This window comes from Ictalurus punctatus, chromosome 20, assembly GCF_001660625.3.
Source record: "Ictalurus punctatus breed USDA103 chromosome 20, Coco_2.0, whole genome shotgun sequence".
Taxonomy (NCBI): domain Eukaryota; kingdom Metazoa; phylum Chordata; class Actinopteri; order Siluriformes; family Ictaluridae; genus Ictalurus; species Ictalurus punctatus.
In genome coordinates, this window is record NC_030435.2 from 5787062 (window position 1) to 5813382 (window position 26321).

General features: G+C 40.1%; 1 protein-coding gene across 1 annotated transcript in view; it reads left to right on the plus strand.

Annotated features, from left to right (window-relative positions):
* Positions 1–1781: 1781 nt before the first annotated feature.
* The window catches only part of dock10 (dedicator of cytokinesis 10), a 110921-nt gene continuing 86381 nt past the window's right edge, over positions 1782–26321 (plus strand). The window contains exon 1 of the mRNA XM_017495833.3: positions 1782–2047. Coding sequence (XP_017351322.1) covers positions 1937–2047 — 111 coding nt within the window. The 5' untranslated portion in view covers positions 1782–1936. The remainder of the gene's footprint in view (positions 2048–26321) is intronic.

Here is a 26321-nt window from a genome sequence, read left to right on the forward strand (position 1 = left end):
CATCCATCCAGCCCTTGGGGTGGCTGTGGCTCAGGTGGTGAACGGGTTGTCCACTAATCGTAAGGTTGGCGGTTTGATTCCTGGCCAACATGACTCCGCATACCAAAGTGTCTTTGGGCAAGACATTGAAACTGAAGTTGCTCCAGACGGCAATTTAGTGCCTTGCATGGCAGCTCTGCTAACACTGATGGGTGAATGAGACACAGTGTAAAGCGCTTTGGATAAAAGCTCTATATAAGTGCAGACCATTTACTGCTTTTTCTACAAAGGGGAGCCTGGAGCCTCAGGGCACAAGACAGGGACACCCTGGACAGGGTGCCAACCCATTTCAGGGCACAATCACACATGCATTCACACACTATGGACAATTTAGAAATGCCAATCAGCCTACAACACATGTGTTTGGACTGGTGGAGGAAGCCAGAGTATCTGGAAGACACCGCAAAGCACGGGGAGATCATGCAAGCTCCATGCACACAGGGCGGAGGTGGGATTCAAATCCCCAACCCCAGAGGTTCCACCATACCCCTGCTATACGTACATTAAGGATACATTTTATATTTCCAAACACACTGGAATTGTAAGAGCACCATGACTATGACTGACTATGTTGAAAGCTCATGATCATAGTGGTAAATCAGAAATTTGTCTATAATTCTTCTACTAAGAGATTCAAATTTGATCAAATGTACATTTACTTAAAGTGGTCCAAATTCCATGCCTGGTACTGGTTTTCTAGGTTTCCTTGTTGCAGGTTGTTTTTTTTTTTTTTTTTTTTTTTTTTTTTTTTTTTTTTTTTTTTTACACAAGAAATGAAAAAGTACTTCATGGCCACTATTTACCCATCTTCTAATAGCTAATTCCAGCATGCTACTGCACCTTGTCACAAAGCAAAAGTCATCTCAAACTGTTTTCATGAACATGACAATGAGTTCAGTGTTCTTCAGTGGCCTTCCCAGTCACCGGATCTGAATCCAGTAGAACACCTTTGGGACATGATAGAACCGGAGACTCACACCTGAGAAATCTGGAGGAACTTCATGATGCAATCATGTCAGCGTGGACCAGAATCTGAAAGGAATGTTTCCAACATCTTGTGGAATCCATGGCATGAAGAACTGAAGCTGGTTTGAGAGCAAATGGAGGCCCTACCCAGAATTAGTATAGTGTTCCTAATAAAGTGCTCAGTGAGTGTATGTTATTTGGTAGCGTTAGCACACGATGGCGACAAAGTACCACACACACACACACACACACACACACACACACACACACACACACACACACACACACACACACACACAGTCCTACTGGTGTCTCTCTCTCTCTCTCTCTCTCTCTCTCTCTCTCATACACGCACACACACACACACACACACACACACACACACACACACACACACTATGTGCTGCTATAGGGAGTTACCAGCAGAGAGCGCTATATGACAATATTTTCCAAAGCAATTTTCACTTAAGCGCAAGAAAAAAGATGTTTATTCCAGAGCAAGACTGAATTCTCTTGAATTTTGAACATTACGTTCATTTATAACGCTTAAAAGTCAATTTTAAGCACGTGCACTGATAACACTAATGAATCTGTTGGTCTACAGAATAAGCCATTATAATAAACACACAATTATGGCGAGTAAACAGCACACATATCAGGGCATTTAATTCAATCTAGCTGAATCTGCCCTGTCGTAGATGATTTAGCTGCTGAATGAACAGATGAACAGAGCAGAGCCCTGCCCGCAGAGAGAGAGAGAGAGAGAGAGAGAGAGAGAGAGAGAGAGAGGCGCGCGCGCGCTGTCGCTGTCTGGAACAGCAGTCGCTTGCGTTAACGTGATTTTTTTTATCATAAGGGATTTTTTGTGTTTTTAAATTGTTGGGTTTTTTAAAATCTGAGATCATTTGTCGGATTTTTCGCTGATGAACAAATGGCAGCGGAATCATCGACCCGGAGATTCACCAAGAACCTGCTGAAACCCGGCAGCGCGGCCGAGATCCGCCAAACAGCGTCCAGTGCGGTGAGGATTTCTGCTCTCACGGTAAACTGCGCTCCATCGGCACACCGGCACACACCAGTATACACACCGACACACACCAGTATACACACCAGTATACACACCGACACACACTAACACACACCAACACACACTAACACACCAGTATACACACCGGCACACACCAGTATACACACCAGTATACACACCGACACACACTAACACACACCAACACACACTAACACACCAGTATACACACCGGCACACACCAGTATACACACCAGTATACACACCAGTATACACACCGACACACACCAGTATACACACCAGTATACACACCGGCACACACCAGTATACACACCAGTATACACACCGACACACACTAGCACACACCAACACACACTAACACACCAGTATACACACCGGCACACACCAGTATACACACCAGTATACACACCGACACACACTAACACACACCAACACACACTAACACACACCAGTATACACACCGGCACACACCAGTATACACACCAGTATACACACCGACACACACTAACACACACCAACACACACTAACACACACCAGTATACACACCGGCACACACCAGTATACACACCAGTATACACACTGACACACACTAACACACACCAACACACACTAACACACTAGTATACACACCGGCACACACCAGTATACACACCAGTATACACACCGACACACACTAACACACACCAACACACACTAACACACACCAGTATACACACCGACACACACTAACACACACCAACACACACCAGTATACACACCGGCACACACCAGTATACACACCAGTATACACACCAACACACACTAACACACACCAACACACACTAACACACACCAACACACACTAACACACACCAACACACACTAACACACACCAGTATACACACCGGCACACACCAATATACACACCAGTATACACACCAACACACACTAACACACACCAACACACACTAACACACACCAGTATACACACCAACACACACCAGTATGCACACCAGTATACACACCAACACACACTAACACACACCAACACACACTAACACACACCAGTATACACACCAACACACACTAACACACACCAACACACACTAACACACACCAGTATACACACCAGTATACACACCAACACACACCAACACACACCAACACACACTAACACACACCAGTATACACAGCAGTATACACACCAACACACACTAACACACACTAACACACCAGTATACACACCGGCACACACCAGTATACGCACCAGTATACACACCAAGACACACTAACACACCAGTATACACACCAGCACACACCAGTATACACACCAACACACACTAACACACACCAGTATACACACCGGCACACACCACTATACACACCAGTATACACACCAACACACACTAACACACACCAACACACACTAACACACACCAGTATACACACCAACACACACCAACACACACTAACACACACCAGTATACACACACTAACACACACCAGTATACACACCAACACACACTAACACACACCAGTATACACACCGGCACACACTAACACACACTAACACACACTAACACACACCAGTATACACACCGGCACACACTAACACACACCAGTATGCACACCAACACACACTAACACACACCAGTATGCACACCGGCACACACTAACACACACCAACACACACTAACACACACCAGTATACACACCAACACACACCAGTATGCACACCAACACACACTAACACACACCGGTATACACATCAACACACACCAGTATACACACCGGCACACACCAGTATATACATCAACACACACCAGTACACACACCGGCACACACGAGTATATACTAATACACACCAGTATACACACCAACACACACCAATACACACCAGTATACACTAAAACACACCAGTATACACATCAACATACACCATTATTCACACCGGAACACACCAACACACACCAGTATACACACCGGCACACATCAGTATACACTAATACACACCAGTATACACATCAACATACACCAGTATACACACCAACACACACCAGTATACACACCGGTACACATCAGTATACACTAATACACACCAGTATACGCATCAGCATACACCAGTATACACACCAACACACACCAGTATACACTAATACACACCAGTGTACACATCAACACACACCAGTACACACTAATACACACCAGTATACACTAATACACACCAGTATACACATCAGCACACACCAGTATACACTAATACACACAATTACGCACCAATATGCACCAGTATAATGTACACCAGTCTACACCAGTACACGCTGCGACTGGACGCTGGCAGCTTTACACTAGTGCACCACACAACCATCTTCCCTACTGCAGAGATACAGCACGGTGCGTTCATTTAGCCGCTTTGAAACAATTTCACATGCTGCATGAGTGTGTGTGTGTGTGTGTGTGTGTGTGTGTGTGTTACTGCTGTCTGCACTGTTGTGTATCATGCAAAGGACAATAATTGAAAGATTTTTGCGGGAAACCTATTTGTCTATCTGTCTGTCTGTCTGTCTGTCTGTCTATCTATCTATCTGTCTATCTATCTATTTATCTATCTATCTATCTGTGTGTCTGTCTGTCTATCAATCTATCTATCTGTCTATCTGTCTATCTATCTATCTATCTATCTGTCTGTCTATCTATCTATCTATCTGTCTATCTGTCTATCTGTCTATCTATCTATCTATCTATCTGTCTGTCTATCTATCTGTCTATCTATCCATGAGTCAGTACATATTGACTTATTTGCTTGCCTGTCCATCTCTGTCTCTCTACCTGGCTATTATTCTGCTCTGTTTCTGTCTGTATGTCTCTTTCGGAATGGTGTGTCTGTCTGTCTGTCTGTCCATTTTTCTACCTGTCTGTGCATCAGTATGTCTGTCTTATTTGTTTGCTTGTATATCTCTATCTTTCTGTCTGCCTGTCAGTCTGTTCTGTTGCTGTCTGTATGTATATCTCTTTCAAATTCAATCTATCTGTTTGTCTGTCTGTCTGTCTGTCTACCTGCCTGCCTGCCTGTCTCACTGTCCATATATCTATCTATCCTTTTCACACCTTCTATCTATCTATCTATCAATCCATCCATCTGTCTATATGTCTATCTGCCTGTTTGCCTGTCTCATTGTCCATCTCTCTGTCTATCTTTTTTGCACATGCTATCTGTCTGTCTGTCTGTCTGTCTATCTGTCTGCCTGCCTGTTCATCTGTCTCACTGTCCATATATCTGTCTATTCTTTTCACACTTTGTCTATCTATCTATCTGTCTATCTATCTATCTATCTATCTGTCTATCTATCTATCTATCTATCTTTGTTGAGACAGAATTGCTGATAGCGAGCTGATGATTTCGTTATAGTGCGTCAGCAGTGATAATTCAGTCATTTCAGTCATTTCCCTCTGCACACACAGTGGATGTCTACATGTGGGTGTATTTAACATGTTTGCAGTGTTACTGTGGGATGCCGCTGTCTGCCACACACTGCGTCATGTCCCGGTTACACACTTCACACCATGTTAGGGGTTATAACGTTTTCCTTAAACCCAGAATGGCTGTTTTCAATATTTTGGCTACGTTCTAACATTTTACTACGGACTCAGATTGGGGATTTTGCAGCTTGCGATGTGAATTGTAAACAGTCATTTAGAACAAAGAAAAGCAATGTCGAGTGAAATGTACATTCCAGTGTTGTTATGATGCCAAAACAGAAATGCCATTCATACTGTAGCCTAATTGAGTGCATCCTTGACCTCGGGGTAATTACTGGTTTTACACAGATCTCTCCTGCTCTCCATGCTTTGAGGTGGTTTGCTCGCTTGAATGTTTGCTTTGATCCTCTCACTCTCTCTCACTCTTTCCATCCTTCTCTGTCTCCCAGTTAAGTGGCATTGACTGGCGCTCGGAGTGTTCATCTATTCCCGGGTTTATTATCAGCGTTTCAATGGGACTGTTGGCAGAAGTGTGTCACTGGTGAACGTCTGCATCTGCCACACACCCAGAGCCGTGTTGTTCTGACCCGCTATAGAGAACAGCACGGGGGAAAACCCAACTTAGTTGCCTGTATGTAACTTATCTATGTAGAGTGGGAGGGGGATTTTATTCTATTTTCATTTGTTGTACTTTTAAGGTGATGTTACTACACATTCATGGTTGTGGTACTGTATAAATGCAAGACAGAACAACGTGAAACCTTCTTACAGCATGTGTGGACTTCGGCTTGTATTTTGCATCTGCATGAGCAGGTCCCACTCCTGTGGTGATTTACAAGCGGAGGTCAACCCTCCTCGTCAGGGAGGATTTAAGCTTCCTTAGGCAGATCCGATTGGTGTCAGTGGGTCACCAGTGTGTTTAGGTGTGAATAAATTGTTCGTTTGGTGACAGGTTCAGAGCTTTCGGTCTGTCGCTTTTCATTTTATTGTTGTGTTTGAGAATTGAGATTATATTAATTAATAATTATGACATATGGCACTGTTTCTATAGTAACAGCTTACACAGAGATGCTCCACATAAACGGGTTAATGATAATGTCTGTAATTGTTGATGTGGTGAGGTTTTCTGTAAAGAGGTGTTTATTGTTTATGTCTTTTGGAAGGAGTTTCCAGTGTCAGCACTTTGTAACAGTTACATGTAAAGCCATTTCTTTAGGTTTTCTGACACGGAAATATGCCATTACATGGAAAATTGTCAGCATAACTGTTGCTTTATTTATTAACTCAGGAATAACTAGTGTATTCGATTAAATGTTTGGAGTTTTTGGAGTTTCTTGAGCTTTTTTGGATTTCTAGGATGGCTTGTCTGGTAGTATTTGCTTAAATATTTCCTCATAAATGCACACAAACTTAGACAAAGTGTAAATTCTCCATGACAACCATGAGAACGGTTTTTGAACTGGTGTTTAACTATGTCGACAGTGAGAAAGCTGATGGAGAACTGGAGAAATCTCTGTTTGGTTATTTGGCTTCTTGTGTAAAATGAGATCCATTAAATGGATTGGAGTCTTTGTATAAATATGGAGCACGTTATTGAGCAGTCTAAAACGTGTCAGAGTCATGAGAAGCACATCATTTTGAAATACAAGATATTCTCTGGTTTCCGCTTTCTCTTGGACAGCGTCTGTGGTCTGTGCGAGTCTGAATGAGTCTCCCACTGACCTGAAGCCTGGACGCAGTCAGATCCGTCAAAATGATGTTTTGGGTTAATGCCCGTTTCCACAGGGGGTGTGTGTGTGTGTGTGTGTGTGTGTGTGTGTGTGTTTGTGTGTGTCCGCCAGCCAGTGGCTTTTATTTACCTCTTCCCAATCACAGCTTCCGCATGTAACCAACCGAACATCCTCTCTCTGTGCCCAGCCTTTGAATTTTCTGGAATGTTCTCCAGACCTTCAATCAGAATAAATGGAGAAAAGTCCTTTCGCAGATGTGCAACAGAATAGAGAAACTAACTTGTGTGTGTGTTAGTGTGTGTGTGTGTGTGTGTGTGTGTGTGTGTGTGTGATAACAGTAACCCCTCCACCCAGCATATTTATGAGTGAACAGAGGCTGTGATCTGAATATTAATGCAGGCATGAGGCAGTGAGCCATGGAAATCATGGCCATGTAAACAGCCTCAAATTCGCCTCCTTCGTCCTCTACATCACGTTTATTAGTTGTTTAGTGTGTCTCAGTGCTTCTTAGGCTGTGTAAGAAAGTCTTTTTTTAGTATTTCTTTTGAGCCTTGGATTTAAATGCATGTATGTATGTATGCTTACTGCCTTTAGCATATACTAGCTCTCAAGTGCTCTGAATACACAGAGAAAGATGCTTTTAGATACACAGAAATGAGTCTCAGCCACAGGGGTATAGAGCATCTGCTATGTTTTCTGCACTTTTCCAGCCTTCAGGATTTTGAAGGTTGCAATCTGATTGGCTTTCTACACATCTGTGTGTGTGTGCTGGTTTCCAATGGGGAAAAAAAATATGTTAAAATCCTGTGACATAATATTTTCAGTTCCCTCCAGGATTTCGTGATTTTGCGATCGCAGAAATGAACACAGAGTCCAGCAAAGACTGTGGAGCTTGCAGTTTTTCAAAATGACCACAGATTTTCTGCAGGTTTGGGCCAAGGTGTGTCATGTGACATCATCACAACGTGGATTCAGCCAAAGCCCTCTTCGATACACGATATACGGACACGAGTCTAGCTAAACGGTCTCATTTACCAACAAACATCACTGCGAAAGACCGTGCGAAACTATTTCGTTCTATTGCATTGCCGGCGATTCAAGTCGTTTTCTGCAAAAAAAAAAAAAAACCCCAAAAAAACTTTTTGGCCGCAAAAATCACAAAAAAACAAAATCCTGTAGGGACTGATTTTTAGAGTAACACTGAAAAATGTTCACAGAATGTTGAAAATGTTTCAAAGAGTTTTGACGCAGGACGTGGGAAGAAAACGTTCTTCTCACACGTTTGCTGATAGGCTATGGGAAAAGGTTCGTGATTGGTCATCTATCGTGTCGGTGGAATTGTTTCTTGTTATTAAAGTAGGCTATTCATGGTCATGTTTATTGCTGAAACCTACCATACTCTCTAGTGAAGCGAGACTACTCACAAATAGGTTTATATAGGCTTAAAGGTGCACTGCTCAACATTTTTATAGCTATTACTATTACCTGCAAAAAATCTGGGGACACAATACAAATATTTATTTGTTAAAACAATGTGATCAAAAGAAGAAAAAAAAAGAAAAAAAAAAACACATGAAAATGGGATTATTATGTACCTTAATTATGGACTGGACTTCTTACTTATGTTATCATCCCCCCTCAGAAACACAAACATAAACAATCTATTGCTGAACAGTATTGTACTGTAGTGGAGTAAAACTAAGTCTAACATCTGCTGCAAGAGGCGTAAAATATCTTTTAAAAAATGTATGTATATATATATATATATATATATATATATATATATATATATATATATATATATATATATATATACACATATGTATATATAAATCTCAGACTGAAGGGGATGAAGTAGTATGGCTAATTAGCTACATTTCTTCTTAAAAATACTTAATCTTATAAACTGGTAAACAGTTTGGAATAATGATTATAGAATCTGTCTAAGTAGAATGAGATGAATAGTGCTTGTAAGCGGGTCAGCTAGAATAAGACAATAGAAATATATCTATTTTTAGAATTAACATGGATGATCTCTGCATGCCAGGATAGATTCTGAGATGTGGGACTTTGCATAGATGGCCATGGATGGGATGTTTGGTCAAGAAGTAGTAGTAGATGCTTCCAGTATAGCCTAACTCTTACTATATTATAACATTTTATCATAAATACTTGTTCAAAAATTTTCCCCTTGCTGTGGAGGAAAACGTGCATAGGGATTTACAGACAGAAATATTACATGCATTATCCCTGCCAAGCGTGGCGGTGACTCTGCTCGACCATGCGTGCCCGCTTCCTGTGGCTCTACCTGGCTTTCTGCCCAATCGACCAAGCCATAATGGGAATGTGAATACTGAGACCCTGAATGACTGGAGATCTGCACGTGTATGTTTTGGCTGTAGGTCAGACTCAGGAAGTATGCCACTATTATTACCCCCGAAAAAAATCTGTGTTTAAGAAAAAGTCACATTGGTTTTCTTCCCTTTGTTTTGTTCCAGTCTCCGTGACGCCTTGCTACAGTATAGCATAATTTTGTTGTGTTTTTTGCTTTTGCTTGTAAGCTTTTTGATGCTTTTCCAGCTCTTATTAGCTATAGTCACAATTCTTACATAATTGATATTACCTAATTGCAATCTTATGAGCTAAATGGTTAGATTCATTTGTTATTATACCACAGCGCTGTTGAATTCTCGATTCGGATCGGTCAGAAAGCATTCATTAATTTTCTATAACAGTAGCACTGGTAGTAGCTTTAAGGCAAATGTTTAAATCAACAGTTGTTCTAATATGTTAATGTTTTTATAGTAACAACATACACAGGGAATTGTATGGCCGACGCTCCACATAAATATATTGAAAACGTGTAACTGTTGATGTAGTGAAGTTTTCTGTGAGATGTTCAGATTTAGCATTTTTGGAAGGAATCTCCAGTGCCAGTGCTTGGTAACAGACGTAGGCAAAGCATTTATTGACTTCCAATTTAAAGGCTGGTGAGTTGAATGACTGTTTATAGCTGCTATAACATAAGTGATCAAAGAAACTAACTTGTTTCATTCCACAATGCTAGTCATAACTATAAATCAATAAAAAGTATGATGTGTCATACATTAATAAATTAGTTTTTGTTGGCGAATCACTGTGGTATAAGAAGCGTACAGGAAGTAAGCTAGTTCAGCCATTTCTCTGGTTGCTGTAAAAGCATCGCGCTGCATATAAATTTTATTGTTACAGTATATTTGTGCCTTCTCACTACCCCTCTCTTTCCGTCAGCATATTAAATCCGTTTTGCTGTCGACTTATATAAGCTGCACTATTACCTAGATGAGCCAGGATAAAATATGAAATCACATCACGAGCACTTTCCATTTACTTTTCATTAGTGCTTATAAACTCCTTATGCTTTCTCAGAGCGGGGGTGGGGGGTGGGGCGTGGTTTAATCTAGTGTGGTTTGGAAACCCCCAGGGATCTGTAGTGTATAGCCAGCAGGTCAGTGATTAAATAGATGTATATTATAAAAAAGTATGATCTAGAATATGCTTTAATTGGAAAACGATAACACCGCTTTGTGTTGAGATGCATCATAGTACCCTGTTGTCCTATAATAGAATGCCTCAAGTGTTTTATACCTTACTTCTCAATTAGTGGCTTTGTCAGGATTTATTACATTAATACAGAATAGTAATTATCCATTTACATTTCCTTCGCTATAGTATGTTGTATATTGTCCAGTAAAGGTTTTGTGTGTTTCAGTAATACACCTTATACATGTTCTTTTCCCTTTGTAAGTTTTTTCACAGACTAAACGTGTTGATAAAAGACCACGTATGTATAATATTAGATTACTGTTATAATCATATTATGAAAGTGGCTTAAAGCGAACAATAAAATACATCCTTCATCTAGGTTGTGTGCGTATGTGCTCCTCCAAACATCAAGCCTCCGTGCCATAAGGGAGCACATGCAAGGGTCAAATTTCATTCAGTGAGGTTATATTTAGGGGGGGTTTTGTTGTGTTTTAGTGTGTTATGGGGGTTGGAAGGCAAACCTGTGGGAATTTCTTTTTCTTTTCTTTTCTTTTCTTCTTCTCCATTGATTGCCTTCATTTCACAAGGACATGCATACAATCTAGTTTACATATGGTCTCTCTCGTCCATGTTTGCATGTTCTGTCTATTGCCGTTTCTTCATCGCTGACTTCGTTTTCTGAATGATGACCAGAGAGAGCCAAAAGCTACAAAAAGCTACAAAAGAGTCTCACAGACCTCAGTGCACCCCTCCTCCCTAAAACACACACGCACACACACGGCACCCCATCATCATTTAGAACAGGGTCAGACTGGGTTATACCATCCACCGCTCAAGGTTTTCATTTGCTTTCCTATTTCTGCAGCCATGATCTACGAGATGTTTTCTGATCATTTTGACTGTCTATGTCTTCCCTTGGTTTTTTTTGTTCAGTCACGTTTCTCTGAATTAGATCCTGTGGTTAATGTTTATTTTGCCGTGGACGTAGTATTCTCCTGAGGATATGTACCCGTCAGCACCTTCGTGATTTGTCTGCATACACAAATAGACGCACTCTATTGAGGAGAGGAACCTTTCACCCCGTGGTGATGTTCCTGAAGGAAATGCAAAATGAACAGCAGTGTTCCAAGCTTAAATAGATTACAAGTAATCTAATGAAGTGCGATGTATTATACTGCCAGTAATGAGAAATGAAGCTCTGCAGACTGCATTATGTGGTAGTTCACCTCACGCAAGCTTTGTTCAAATCTTTAAATAGGACTTCAGAGAGCATTAGAACACGGCCATCGTAAATCTCTGTTCACTCAATAACGTGCATTTACAGTCATTTAGAGTCATTACTGAATTGTTTTCAGTGCAAGATGACTCACAAAGGAGGCCGAACGCAGTCATAATGCCGAGTAGTTGAGGATTAAGGCTCTTGCTCAACCTTCTCTGGCAGTTCTGGGATTTGATCTCACAACCTTCTACTCACTATTAAGCATATCTTATATAATGATTTTAATCGTCTCTACACGACTTTACACTACCATGACCTCCAGTGGCATTTACATCATTTATGTTACCAGACCTTCCTACCTTCACACATTTTTTTTTTAACATTGGGGTACGCTAATATGAGTCATCACTCAAAATACACCAAAAGAGCAGTCTTTTTTTCCTCTTTCCTGGAAACTCCACCCCCTTCCCCCATCTCACGTACTCTCGACTGGGCTCTCGTTTTGAGTTTATATGTAATGAAATAAAAGCTATCAGTGTATGTCACAGCTGACTATATTTATTAGAGATGTCACTGAAAATCTTTGGCCAAAACGGAATGAAAGAGAAAAAAAGCAGAGAAAAAAACTGACCTACACTTAACACTTGGTGATGATGATAATTAGAAAGTGATTACATACGTTGGTCTTTTCTGCTCCCCTGACAGGTTTATCGCATTCAAACCCTTTGCAGCAAATCAACATAAAAATAGTACTATGTTTTCTTTTTGTTGTTTTTTTACTGTTAATCGCCTAAAATGCAAGTGTCTAGCAGCGTCCTGCAGTTTAGTGTCGAGAATAGATTAATATTTGGTGCTATCCATAATTCCCTCTATATTAACCAGAGCCTCGATTCTCATCTGAAGAGAAGTAGCCTGTATAGAATGATGCTGCCACCACCGTGCTTTATATCTTCTTTGTGTGCCAGACATAATCTTTGTAAGAATTAAATAGACCATAAGACATTTTGCCACATGGTTTGGAGTGATCTAGTTGGGCTTGGATGTTTGTTTTTTTCCCATACATGAAGAATATGAGAAATCCTTTGTGCCAGATAGTTCTTCTGCTCCTTTTATTGTTGCTGCAGGTTTCTTGGCAGCCTCCCTGATAAGAATTTGTCTTGTTCTTTTGAAAATGTACTGTTATGTTTTTTTTTTTTTTTTACTGTTTTATTACCATATTATTTTTTGCAGAATCGCCTTAAATGACACCATCCACCTATGTTTCCATGATTGCCACTGCCTGTAAGCAGTTCCTGACTGCAATGCACTCTCCGTCCTATACACCTATAAACCTGAAATGAAATGGTGAAAAAGCTATAAAAAAAAATAATAAAATAAAATAAAAAAGCCTTTTTATCACTTCTGGACTATTAAATGATTTTAATAATCTGGAATTACACCATGAACATGTTTCATTTTCTTTTCATTAGTGCTTATAAGCTCCTTGTGCTTTGTCAGAGTGGGGTGTTTGATCTAGGGTGATTTGGAAACCCACAGGGATCTGTAATATATAGCCAGAAGGTTAGTGAGTTAATATTCTTTGCATGTTTAATTGTGTTGGGTGGTGGAAATCATGATCAACGTTTACATAATTATATTATAAATGCAAAAAAAAAGAAAGTTGTGTGCCTCCATCTTGCTGAATAATGCAGTATTGAAAATCATGCAGCATTTGAAAGTGCTGAATAAACCAGGGCAGCTGTCATAATCTCTGCCCAAGCATCTCATCATGACAGAGATTAGTTAAGTGTGTGTGTGTGTGTTTGTGTGTGTGTGTGTGTGTGTGTGTGTGTGTGTGTGTGTGTCTGCATGGACAGTTTCATGCTTCTCAACCCTGTGCTTATAGCTTTATGCACCCTAGTTGTTATGGCTCCCACCAAACCTCAACCATCAACACCCCAAAAAGACAGTGGAATATGACCTTCTTATCCACAGTGAGTGTCTTTCTTTAAAAGTTGCTCTGTCTGTACCATGCTCATATTCAGGCATGGCTGTTCTTCATCACCATATAGCATGTAAGAACAAGCGCAGTCTCTGTATCTGACTGATGTCAGAGTGCCGCAGAGAAAGAGTCGAATACATGACCAGTATCAGAGTTTCTTCTGACATTCACACACACACACACACACAACAGTAACTGTATGAGCTCACAAACAGAATGATGAATACTAGCAGCTCTGCAGTCAAATCAAATGGTACGAGTCAAGATGTTATCAGGGAGATAGATCAGACATTATTTATGCTACTGCATGTGGTCCGATAACTCTGGTAAATCTTCCCACAAGCAAATCATATGGTGCATATGAATTTATGAAAGGAAGAGGCAAGAAAAGGAAGAGAGTGAGAAAAGCAGCAGTGTAAAAATCACACACAGCATCTTTGAGTTATCTTCATTCTTGCTAGAAATAATGCAATGCATGCTGTTTTTTCTTCATCTCTAAAAACTTGTTAACATCAGGTTTGTTGTTTCAGTGGGAAGCAAAGGCCGTAACGTAAATCAAAGACACCGCTGTTTTGATGCGAATGTATTCACAGATGTAAGAAAAGGAGGGAATCTTGTGTGCATATCCTTCTTCAAGTCATCCCTCAGGTTTTTGATAGGATTTAGATCTGGGCTCTGACCGGGCCATTCCAAAACATTGATCTTCGCCTTCTGAAGCCATTCCTTTGTTGACTTCAGTCGGTGCTTTTGGTTGTTACTGTTCTGGAATGTGAAATTTTTATCATTTTCGACTGTGGCCTGCGGTTTTATGCCAAGATAGATTGGTATTTGTAGCTATCCATGATTCCCGCTATCTTGACTAGAGCCCCAATTCCCAGCTGAGGAGAAGCAGCCGCATAGCATGATGCTGCCACCACCATGCTTCGCTGTGGATGACAAAATGTCTTGTTTTAGAACCAAACTATTTTTTTTCTTAGAATTATGCCCAAAAAGTTTTGCCTTGCTCTCATCAGCACATTTGGTCTCATAACACATAGTTTGGGGTAATTTAGGTGGGCTTGGATGTTTTGTTTTGTTTTTTCGTGATAAAAATACAGGCTACCCTATAGTCCATACATGAAGAATACCAGAGATTGTTGTGACATGCAGAGAGTAATCAGTACTTGCCAGATTGTCTCTTGACAGCCTCCCTGATAAGTTTCTGTCTTGTCCTTTCATCTGTATTGGATGGACGGCCTGTTCTTGGTAATGTCACTGTGGTGCCCAATTTTTTAACTTGTTAATGATGATCTTCACAGTGTTCCATGGTACATCTAATGTTATGCGAATTATTTTGTTCCCCTCTACTGATTGATACCTTTCGACAATGAGATCAAGTATATGCTTTACAAGAACTTTGCACACCATGACACCAGCAGTTGAATGAAACCAAGAAGACGTCAAGAAAATCCTACAGAAACAGCTGATCTTTATTTTGCGTTAATCAGAATCACTTCATTCATGACAGGTTGGAAGATTGGACATGATTTATCTTGGTTTAATTTTTTACATCCCCAAAAAAATGCAATTTTTACAGGGATGTTTATATCAAGTTAATAAGGCTGACATGATTAACTTGATGCAGTATATTCTTGTAAAGAGATGATGTCATTCCTTATCTGCCAATCTCACATCTAATCTGGTTCTCTTTCGTGAATTCCTGAGCAATTAGTAGAGAACGGGACGGAGCGAGAGAGAGAGAGAGAGAGAGAGAGAGAGAGAGAGAGAGAGAGAGAGAGAGACTCACATAAAATGCTTATTCACTGGTGGAAAACTTGCTGCCTTACTTCTAACTGTTACAAAGCACTGACACTGGAAACTTCTTCCGAAAATGATCAATAAACATCTCTTTACAGAAAACCATATCAATGACTATTCTTTAATAAATCTATAACAACACCTTTTAAAAACGTGTATATTATTAGACTTTGAGTATGTGGTTGATACATGGCCCTGAGAATTAGATGTTACTATAGAAACAATAAGCAATAAGAAGCAATAAGAAGTAGCACATTAATATAAATATAGCTTAGAGATTTTTTTTTTTTTTACGCTTTCTGTGTAATAACCATATTTAGTATTTAGGGGAAAGGGTGTACATTGGCGGCACTCTGCAATGATTTTGTTAATAAACAGAATGACGCAAATCCTGTGTCTCATTTTCTATCTTGAGAAAAAAAAAGATCTGTTTCCTGCTCCTCCCATCCTCAGAGACAAGGCTTCCTCCTGGGATTCATCTTATGCCATTCAAAATGCGCTGATGCTGTTGTGTGCTGAGTGACCAGTGAGTCTGGCTCTATGTTTATGATTGTATCAAGAAGGCTAAAATATGCCACAGCATTTCTATTTTTATGACCATTAACGCAGGTGAAGGGGAATGTAAATGTGGGAGGGTTTGAATGAATACAGCAGCGAGATTTGTGGTTAGATGTCCAATTAGATTAGCTCCTCTTTTTTTTTTTTAAAACATATGAATAAATATTATAGGTTTTACGTCTATGTATAGTTTTAGACATCACTTACACTTGTGTACCTTGATTGACGTCACCTTGATTGAATGATGTGTGCCAGTACGTTGCATTTTGACCAAATCTTTTCCTAGAACACCATGGGTGTGTCTAGATCACCTCCCTAGCTCCCTAGGTCATGAATCAGTATATTGTGTACATGAGTTTGGACACTGGTAAGGACCCTGGCTCATTAGACATTGGGACATTGATAAATCAATTTCTGGCAACATAACTACTATAAATTTTTTTAGCTTAATCTCACATATTTCTGTCATGGTAAGTCAAGCAGGATCTTAGGCAAGCTAGTGGATTTAAAAAAAAATAATCATTAAACACTTAAAAGTCATTAGACTCAAACAAACTGTATATAGAATGTCAAATGCTAACGTAAGTAATCATTTGAGAGCTACAACAATGATAACAAACTACTTACAATTGTAAACGAAGTTGGCTGAGAGTTCGTCCGCCTCAGAAAACATCATGATATCATTTCCAGTTAGGAAACATAGTGAGCATCGATGCTCCCTGGTTTTTGCAGTGCATTGTGGGATTTTTCATGGCGTGAATGTTCCGGTGTACTGGAAGGATTTCGTGATTGACAGCCCTTAAAATGGCCGACTCCCTGAGCAGTGCCCTGACTACTAGGGAGCTGATTGAGACACACCACAAAAGGTTTTATTCCTTTTATACCACAGCAATGTACCATCGATTAAGTTTTTATTATTATTATTGAGGAACACATACTTTTTATCTATTTCTACGTACAATTAATATTGTGGAACATATGTGAAATAAGCTAGTTTGCGTTATGTTTTACATTATAACAGCTATAAACAGTCTCACAAGCCTGTCTTGTTCTTCTCTCTCTCTCTCTCTCTCTCTCTCTTCCTCTCTATCGCTCTCTTTAAGGTAATATATGTCCAAAAATCTATGCCAGAAAATGTAACAATTTTGTTTGCACTAAGCAAGGATGAGAAAGTAATGCACATGCAATTTGGAACCAAAATGCTTTTGGAAATCTCACTGCACTGGCACATTTTTAAATACACATACCTTGTGTTGGACTAACCACATCTGCTCATACTCTTTTATTTCTGTCCACAAAAATAGTGACTGGGAGAACAGCAAGGCACTGGCTTATACCCAATAAAATAATCAGTACACTGCTGTTATATCACTTATAACATTTCGCAGTACAACACACCCAGATTTCAATTTCTATACACGTAAACCACGACTTTTTCATAAAGACGAAAAGCTTTCTGAATTTCGTCTGCACTCTATCAATAAGCTGTATCTTTTTCATACGTACAACACAAAAGCCCGACCATGCTTAGTTTGCGAAACTTAAGCCACATGTTCATGCTCAGAACAGGAAGTCAAGCTCATTTAGACAGGTTAGACAGCATTAGTCTCATGCAATCGGTGATCACAACTCGTCTTGTGAATCTTAACCACAGGATGTGATGTGTCTTGAAGCAAGATGATTATGATAAACTGAAGAAGAGGTGAAGAGCACAGTGTCGGATATGAGCTGACTTTGATTGAGCACACCAGCCAGTGATATTAATACACAAAAGGAATGCACTGAACAAACCGTGTACCATTTTCTTGGATTCGGGAGATCAGAGATCAGAGAGATGGTGCAGATTATGAGAGAGTCTCAGATACGATCTAAACATGTACACTGAAACGTGTCACTCCTTATTTGTATTCAGAATCCAGTCATAAAGTATGCAGTTTCAGAATGAAAGAGCAAAACTAACCAAAGCTGCACACTGAATTAAAGTCATAAATGACGCACAAGGGCATGAGGTAGAACGTTATTTTTTTTTTTATCCTTTCCCAGTTCTAAGAAAGCAAAGCATCAGATGAAATTTGCAATATGCATGAGCTGTATCATTGCCACGTCCGCGTCCGTAAGACCTCATTCAGGAAGGCTAGAGCCAGCGTTTTATGTAACTATACAAAATAGCTTGACCACACGCATTGTTATTGTTTTAACTCTTTTGAAGATTTTCATTTCCAATCATTTCCATTATATTTAGTCTTAAAAGCACACGTAAAAGATAATTGTAATGTCTATGAAAAGTTCAGACACAACAAAATGGGAGACAGTTAAGCCTCATAAGTCATCTGTTTGTAATCGACACTTTAGAACTAAAACAAAAGATCACACAGGACCTTACATGGTCAGTGTTTTTCACACTACGTCTGATCCGATCGTGTCTTTGTAGATCAGCATCTCTGCTTTGTTCTTTTCAAGATACAGCCGGACCCAGTACGAAATCGTTCACCTCGTGAGCTGAAACAGCACGAGTGTAAAGTCCAGCTCACCATACAGTCCTCACTCGGCCAGTTAAAAATACAATCCTGTTATAACTGTCGTCACGTCTCTTTTCCTGAAGGCTTTGATGCCTGTTCGGTCAGTTACTGCTCAAGCCAGGGTTCCTTTTCTCCTCTTCTCTGTCAATGACATGAGCAGACATTTGTCTTTCAGAGCGGCTGTCTCTGGATAGCACTAAAGAGAAAAAGACGTTATATCCTGTACCGTGCGTTGACGTTTAAATTCTGGCCAGGTGTATTAGTCTTCAGACTTTTTTATGTGGGGTCACTTGATTTATAAATGGGTTCTCTCTTCTATTCCGCTCTATTCTTTTATTTGATTTGATTTACTAGTTTACTAAATTTGTATTATGAATGTCAAACTAATTATGATGACGTTTTGTGTGCTGCTATTGTAAATGTTAGTGCACAGAAACAAGCCACATTTAAGTAAATTTAATGTACAATTTTTGACTTTTTCCCTATCTTGACACGCAGTACTTGTGTAGGAGTTGAGCAATAAAAAGGACAAATTTCTCCATTCATCTAGAGTAACTCTGTTAGTTCCTTTGACTAGCTCATTGAGTGACCCTGCCTTGGTGGAATAACAGAAGTCAAGACGTGCTTATCCTACACAGGGTTGTGGGGAGCCTGGAGCCTATCCCAGGGGACTCAGGGGTCAATGCGGGAGACACCCTGGATGCGGTGCCAACCAATTGCAGAGCATAATCGCACTTCCATGAACACACAAAGGACAATTTGAGAATCAGCCTATAACGCATGTGTTTGGACTGGGGGAGGAACATGCGAACTCCGCACACACAGGGCCGCGACGGGATTCAAACCCCCAACCCGACCCTGGACGTGCGAGACAAATGTGCTAACGACTAAGCCACTGTACCCCCCAGAAGAAAATGGATTTACAAGCGGGACAGTAAATAATAAAGAGAAACCAAAAATGCCAAGGGCTGGCGTCACCCAAAAAAGTTTGTCTGAGTGTACGGAAGTTTAGACTGAGTGTGTTAGGCCTGTCCGAACGCACGTACAGTGTGAATGGTGTTTGAATTTTTCATAATATATTCATATTTGAATCTACAACCGTACTTTTTGTCTATTTTGTCTAAACATTTCCTAAACTTCATGGCATCTCATATTTTAAACCATGTATCGATTTTCTATCTAGGCACTTCCTGATGTAGTCATTCTTTTTCTGAGGCTAAATCATAAACCATGTTCGGTTGATTCTGCAACTTCACCACATTATGTTATTATTTGAATTGGTCATAAGGTGTTGATTCATTTCTGACAGTAGTTTTCTGACTACATGGTAAATCACGGGTCTATATTAATGCACTCTCTCTTGTAGCTTAACGTTTCTATAGTAACAGCTCCTCAGATTGTGAGCCTAATTTTAAAAACAATATCATTGTTGACATTGATGAAGTTTTCCTTAAGGTGTTTATTTAACATTTTTGGAAGGGGTCTCCAGTGTCAGAGCTTTGTAACTATCAGAGCTTTGTAACACTGTAATGTTTCAGACCCGGTCCAAAGTCTTCAGGACTTCTGTGGGACGTTCACATGCAGATGCATAAATATTAGTGGTACGCACAAACATGTGCGTAAACATATGACACACACGTTTACCATTTACATACAGCATTTAGTTGACACCCTTATGCAGAGTGACTTACACAAGCACTTTGTAGTCTATCAGAAACATCCAGTTCAATAGGTCTCTCTCACACACACACACACACACACACACACACACACACACACACACACACTGCATCATCTTAAGTTAACTGTGAGCCCATTTTGTGGTGATTGGGCTTGTGATGATGTCACTTGTGTTAGTACACTCACAACAAGGGAATATTGTGACAGGAATTTCTGTGTGTGTGTGTGTGTGTGTGTGTGTGTGTGTGTGTGTGTGTGTGTGTGCATGAATGACAGAGGACTGAATTGCTCCAGTGTTTGAATGCTGTGTGATCTCAGAGAGAGATTTGGTGCTCTCTCATGCCTCTTCACTGCTCTCGCATATGTTGAGTGTGTGTGTGTGTGTGTGTGTGCATGTGTGTGTGTTTGCTTTCGTTAATAGGTTGTAATAAAAATGTATATTTTGTTCAGTGTGGCTGTTTTTACTGTTAGTAGTCCTCTATTTCCTGTGTCCCGTCTCACACTGCAGCTTGTGTTGTGTGTTTAATATGTGTGTGTGTGTGTGTGTGTGTGTGTATGTGTGTGTGCCTCTGTTTGACTCTGTATATCCTGGGGGATGCAAACTTGTACATGCTAATCCCTGTTACAGACTGCTGTGTGTTTCTGTGTGACACTTTCCTCACGACTGTGTGTGGCAGATTTACGGATTAACGCACGGATTCTGACAGACAGCAGGTTTAAAGCTTGTGATGATTATTCTAAAACAAGATGAGGACTCCAGTGAGGACAAACAACACTCAAATGCACATTTACTAACAGAACTGAAAGATTCTCTCTTTTTTTTATTCCACATGACTTTGACCTCATGTAGAAGCCATGAGGCCACACACACTCACACACACACACACACACACACACACACACACCTACACTTCACCATGAGTACTGTGCTTTGTCCTCATGTTCGCTTTCACAATAGCTAAAGTGGCTTCACAGGCTGAAGTGGTCTGTTGTACTCAGGGATGCCTGTTCCATCAAAATCAAGCTTTTACACTGATGAAACAAAGAACATTCCCTTAAGCTCCTCGACTGTCTTTCACCACTCTATTTTTCCTACACGCACACACACACACACACACACACACACACACACACACACACACACATTTATTTCATCATGCTTGTATTGAATTGTTGCAAGTACTGATACTATGTAATATGTAAGTAATAAAATAACACAATCTGCGTTGTAATAGGAAAATAATCGATGCTGGTTTTGGCACGTCATAATTTTTATCCATTTATAGTTACGTTTACTGTTCTGGGATGTCTGCAAAACAAGTTAGTTAATGTTATTGCTTATATTATAGCAGATTACATTATGTACATTACTTGCGTTATAGTAATTTCCTCACTATTTTTTTTTCTCTTGAAGTAAGATGATAAAATGCAGGTTGTTATGTTATAGAGAAAGTCTAAAATGCTTAATTCCCGTGTCAGAAAACATACAGCTTTACCTCTTACTTGTAATTACAAAGCACTGGAGACTCACACATGTCTGAGTGTAGATATATATATATATATATATATATATATATATATATATATATATATATATATATATATATATATATTAATTTATTTGTGTGGAGCGTCCAGCATAAAATACTGTCTCGCACTTCTGGAATTTGGGGTTCTCCCCGTGCTTTGGGGGTTTCCTTGAGGTACTCCGGTTGCCTCCCCCAGTCCAAAGCCATACACTGTAGGCTGATTGGTGTTTCCAAATTGTCTGTATTGTGTGAGTGTGAGTGATTGTACCCTGCGATGGAGTGGCACCCTGTCCAGGGTGTCCCCTGCCTTCTGACCCTAGTTCCCTGGGATGTGCTCCAGGCTCCCCGTGACCCTGTGTAGGATAACGGGTATGGAAAATGTATGGATTATTGAGAGAACTGCTGTTACAGAAAAACAAATCAGTCAGGGCTTATGGAAGGTTGAGATACTGAGATCACCGAGTGTGTTTGACATGAGTACAGTTTAACCAAGAACTGCCCTGTGTGTGTGTGTGTGTGTGTGTGTGTGTGTGTGTGTTATTTAGGGGGGATCTAAGTAGTGTATTAATAGTCTTACAGTCTCATAGCGCTCTTTAAACAAATTCCTCCGTTCTCTAAGGGCTCGCTGCATTCCTGAGCAGGAGGGCTCAATACGCTACTACTGCCATTCCTCCCCCATTTGTAGCCATTCTGGTGAATTTGTCACAAAACACACACATTTTAACATACTCCCACACACCCAACCATGCTGATTTATACCACCGTATGGTTGAATTATCATGTGACTTAAAAAAAAAATCCAAGCTGCTCTTAAATTTGGTAAAATTGGGTGCTTCTTTGGGTAGAATGAATTTTACGGTTCTTCCTATCCATCTTTCCCTCCCTTGCACTCTTGCTCTCGGCTGTTCCAAGGTTAAACTGATAGTTCAGGGGAAATGTCTCGCACCTGCGGTTTTGATGTCAAGGTCAAAGCCGAGCCTGACGACACACTGCGCCACATGATGAAAAGCAGGCCAGTGTGCAGAGAGACAGACTGTGTGTGTGTGTGTGTGTGTGTGTGTTTGTGTGTGTTTGTGTGGAGAAGATGGAGCTATGCCCAGTTATACCAACATATGGGAAATACAGGGGAATAGCTGTACAGACGCACACTGACATGGTTTCTATCTTGTGTGTGTATGTGGGTCAGTGTGTGTTTGTGTGTTTCCAATGAGTGGGGAGAGACTTACAGAAATATACTGTAGACTTTGCCCAAATTTGATGTGCCATTTAATTTTATAAAGATCAGTATGGCTGCATCGTAATGGCTAAAACAAGAATATCACAGTTATTTTCCTTAATATTGAAACAATTGTTTAAAACAATTATTATTATTATTATTATTATTATTAGGCTTTATTTATCATTTTAAACAAACAGAAAGCAGCCTTCTTACACAATGTACATTAAATGCTTATATTAGTTCAAATATATCAACCTTTGAACCAAAATAATCATTTAAATACATTAAAAATGTTATGGTCACGCAAAATTTTAAGTTGCGCAATACCTGAAAATGATCATTTATTAAAATAACAGCATATCCTGAACTGTTTTTTTTTTTTTTGTTACGTGAAAGTAATTTGCCAATGATTATAGTTTTAATTGGTTAATGAACAAAGCATATGATTTTATATATTTATAATTACAGTTAATGTTGTAGATTGGCTAAGAAACAAGCTTCTATCATCAGTTGCATAATAGCAGCTACAACAAGTCATTCTCTCACCAGTCACTTCATTCTCTTGAATCTGATAAGATCAAAATAAAAATTAAAAAACGCAGCTCGTCATGTTACGAAGAAACCACAGCACACAAATTCCCCTGTCTTCAAAACTTGTTGAAAAATGTTCAATAAATATCTCTTTAAAAATATTCCCACCATATCAACAATGATAGATTTTTCTTTGTTAAATAACGGCAAAAATCCTTTTATTAATATTAGCATTAGATTATTCAGTTGCTATAGAAACCCCTAATATAAACCTGTGATTTGAATTACAGCTGGAACTATTGTCCGGTCCTTCCAGGATTTTGCGGAATGAACGCAAATATCTGCAGGAACTTGACATTTTTTCAAATTTACCGCAGGTTTGGGCCAAGACGTGTCATGTGACGTCATCACGACGCGCATTCAGCCAAAGCCCTCTTCGATTCACATCCGTCGAATATGAGTACAACTAAAAAGGTCTTGTTTACCAACAAACATCACTGCGAAAGAGCGTGCAAAAATGCTTAATTTTGCTGTGGGTTTTTTTTTAGAAATTTGTGGAGTTTTTTGTGCTATTTGCGGAAAACTATTTGAATTGGCTAGATTGTTATCGCACAAAATAGTTTTGCACCGTCTTTCGCAAAGATGTTTTTTGGTAAATGAGACATTTTTGCTGTACTCATGTCCGACGCATGTGAATCGAAGGGGACTTTGGCTGAATGCGTGTTGTGGTGACATCACGTGACGCATCTTGGCCCAAATCTGTGGAAAAATGGCAAGCTCCTGCGAATATCGCGAAGTTTCCTTGATTTTGCGTTCATTTCTGTGATTGTCGAAATCGTGGAGGGACCGGTTGTTGAAAATAAATCAATACGTTTGAGAATTCTCTAGTATACATTTAATAAATTAAAGAAAGCGCAAATCTGTTCATTGTGATTAATATGACTGAATTAAAGTCATCCTTGGTGCCTCACCCATGGTGGTCAGATTTATAGCTTACAGTACAGCTCACGCCTGATGCATTTTCCAGACTCCAGACTAGTCTTTTATATTTCACTTAATACACTGACATACCACACAGGAGAGGTGCACTATAAATCAAATCATATAAGAGAACACGAACTGCTGAATTCAGTGTACAGTGAACATGAAATGCACCCTTGACTCGCAGAGATCACTCTATATGGATGATGTGTAATGTGAAAATTGATCACTATGTTTGATCAGGGCTGTGTCTAGCATGCAATGCTCTCAGATCTGCACTGTGGCGCTGAGACACGGACATTGGAGTAGCAGTAAATGACCTGGACTAGAGTATAAGCTTTAGTGTGCTAATACACACAGGCCTACAGGGCATTGGCTGCACATGGGCATCTAGGTGGGGGCACCATCTGCCTGTTCTCTATCACTGGGTCAGCGTTAATCTTTCATACGTACACATTCACAGCATTAAAACACTCGAAAATGCCTCAAGAGCTTCTATAATAAGCAACACTTACTGGGGTTGGCTGGTCAGATATAAAAGATACTGTGTATCACAGACTGTGTGCGTGTGTAGAGCGCTCTCTGCAAGCCTTAAACACAAGCAGGAGTCGCCTTAAGAAATCGATCGATGAGATATAACCTGCATTGGTATGTTAATTTGTACAGTCTGCGTGTTGGACGTACGCGAGTGCATGTTGCAATCATGCCGTGTGTCTTGCTCTCCCATAAGCCCTTCGTACAAACAAACAGATTACAGATTATAAACATTTCCAGTGCCTCAACCATCCTCACTCCCTGCCAGTAGACAACAGCGGCTGCAACGCCAATCAGTGCCACCTGGGAAACGGATTCGAAAGAACGCTAAGCAAATCTTTTCAGACGTTACGCTAACAATACGACGGGCGAAAAGGAATGTTGTGTTGCGTAAAGGTCTGCTTTTGGAAAAGGTTTGCGTATAGCTTGAGGGTTTGTGTGTATGCATGCGTTAGACTCTTGTCTGAGGATCTTTTGGCAGTCGGTGCGCCATGTTGGCGAGCACTTTAGCGTGGATCTGTTAAAAGAATGAAAGCTAAAGGGAGGGGGTCAGATGAGGGAGGCCAAGAGGAAAAATATAAAGGGAAAGGAAAGGAAGAAAATAATGTATCCCAAGGAAGCCATAAGGAAAAGTCTTCAGTGCAGCTGTGTCAACCCCAAGGGCACGCTCAATCTCAGAAAGGGTTCTCTAGAGGTTGTGGAGCTAAACTCCACTATGAGGTTCTGGATAGATTCGACGACTTGGATTTTGTACTGTATCTGGTAGAATAGGAGATGGGAGATGAAGGATGGAGGATGTTGATTGGTTGGTATTGCTGGATTTGATCAGTTGGACTGGTGCTTGGAGATTCTGTCGGGGGGGTTTACTGGGTTTATGCTGTGGTTTTCTCTGCATCCAAATGTTGATGCTTGTAGTCTGGATTGTGAGAAGCACAGAGAAGTCTTGGATGTTTGCAGGGCGCCAGGTTGGCGCTCGTATCCATGTGAGAAAGTGTTCTGTACTGCTCT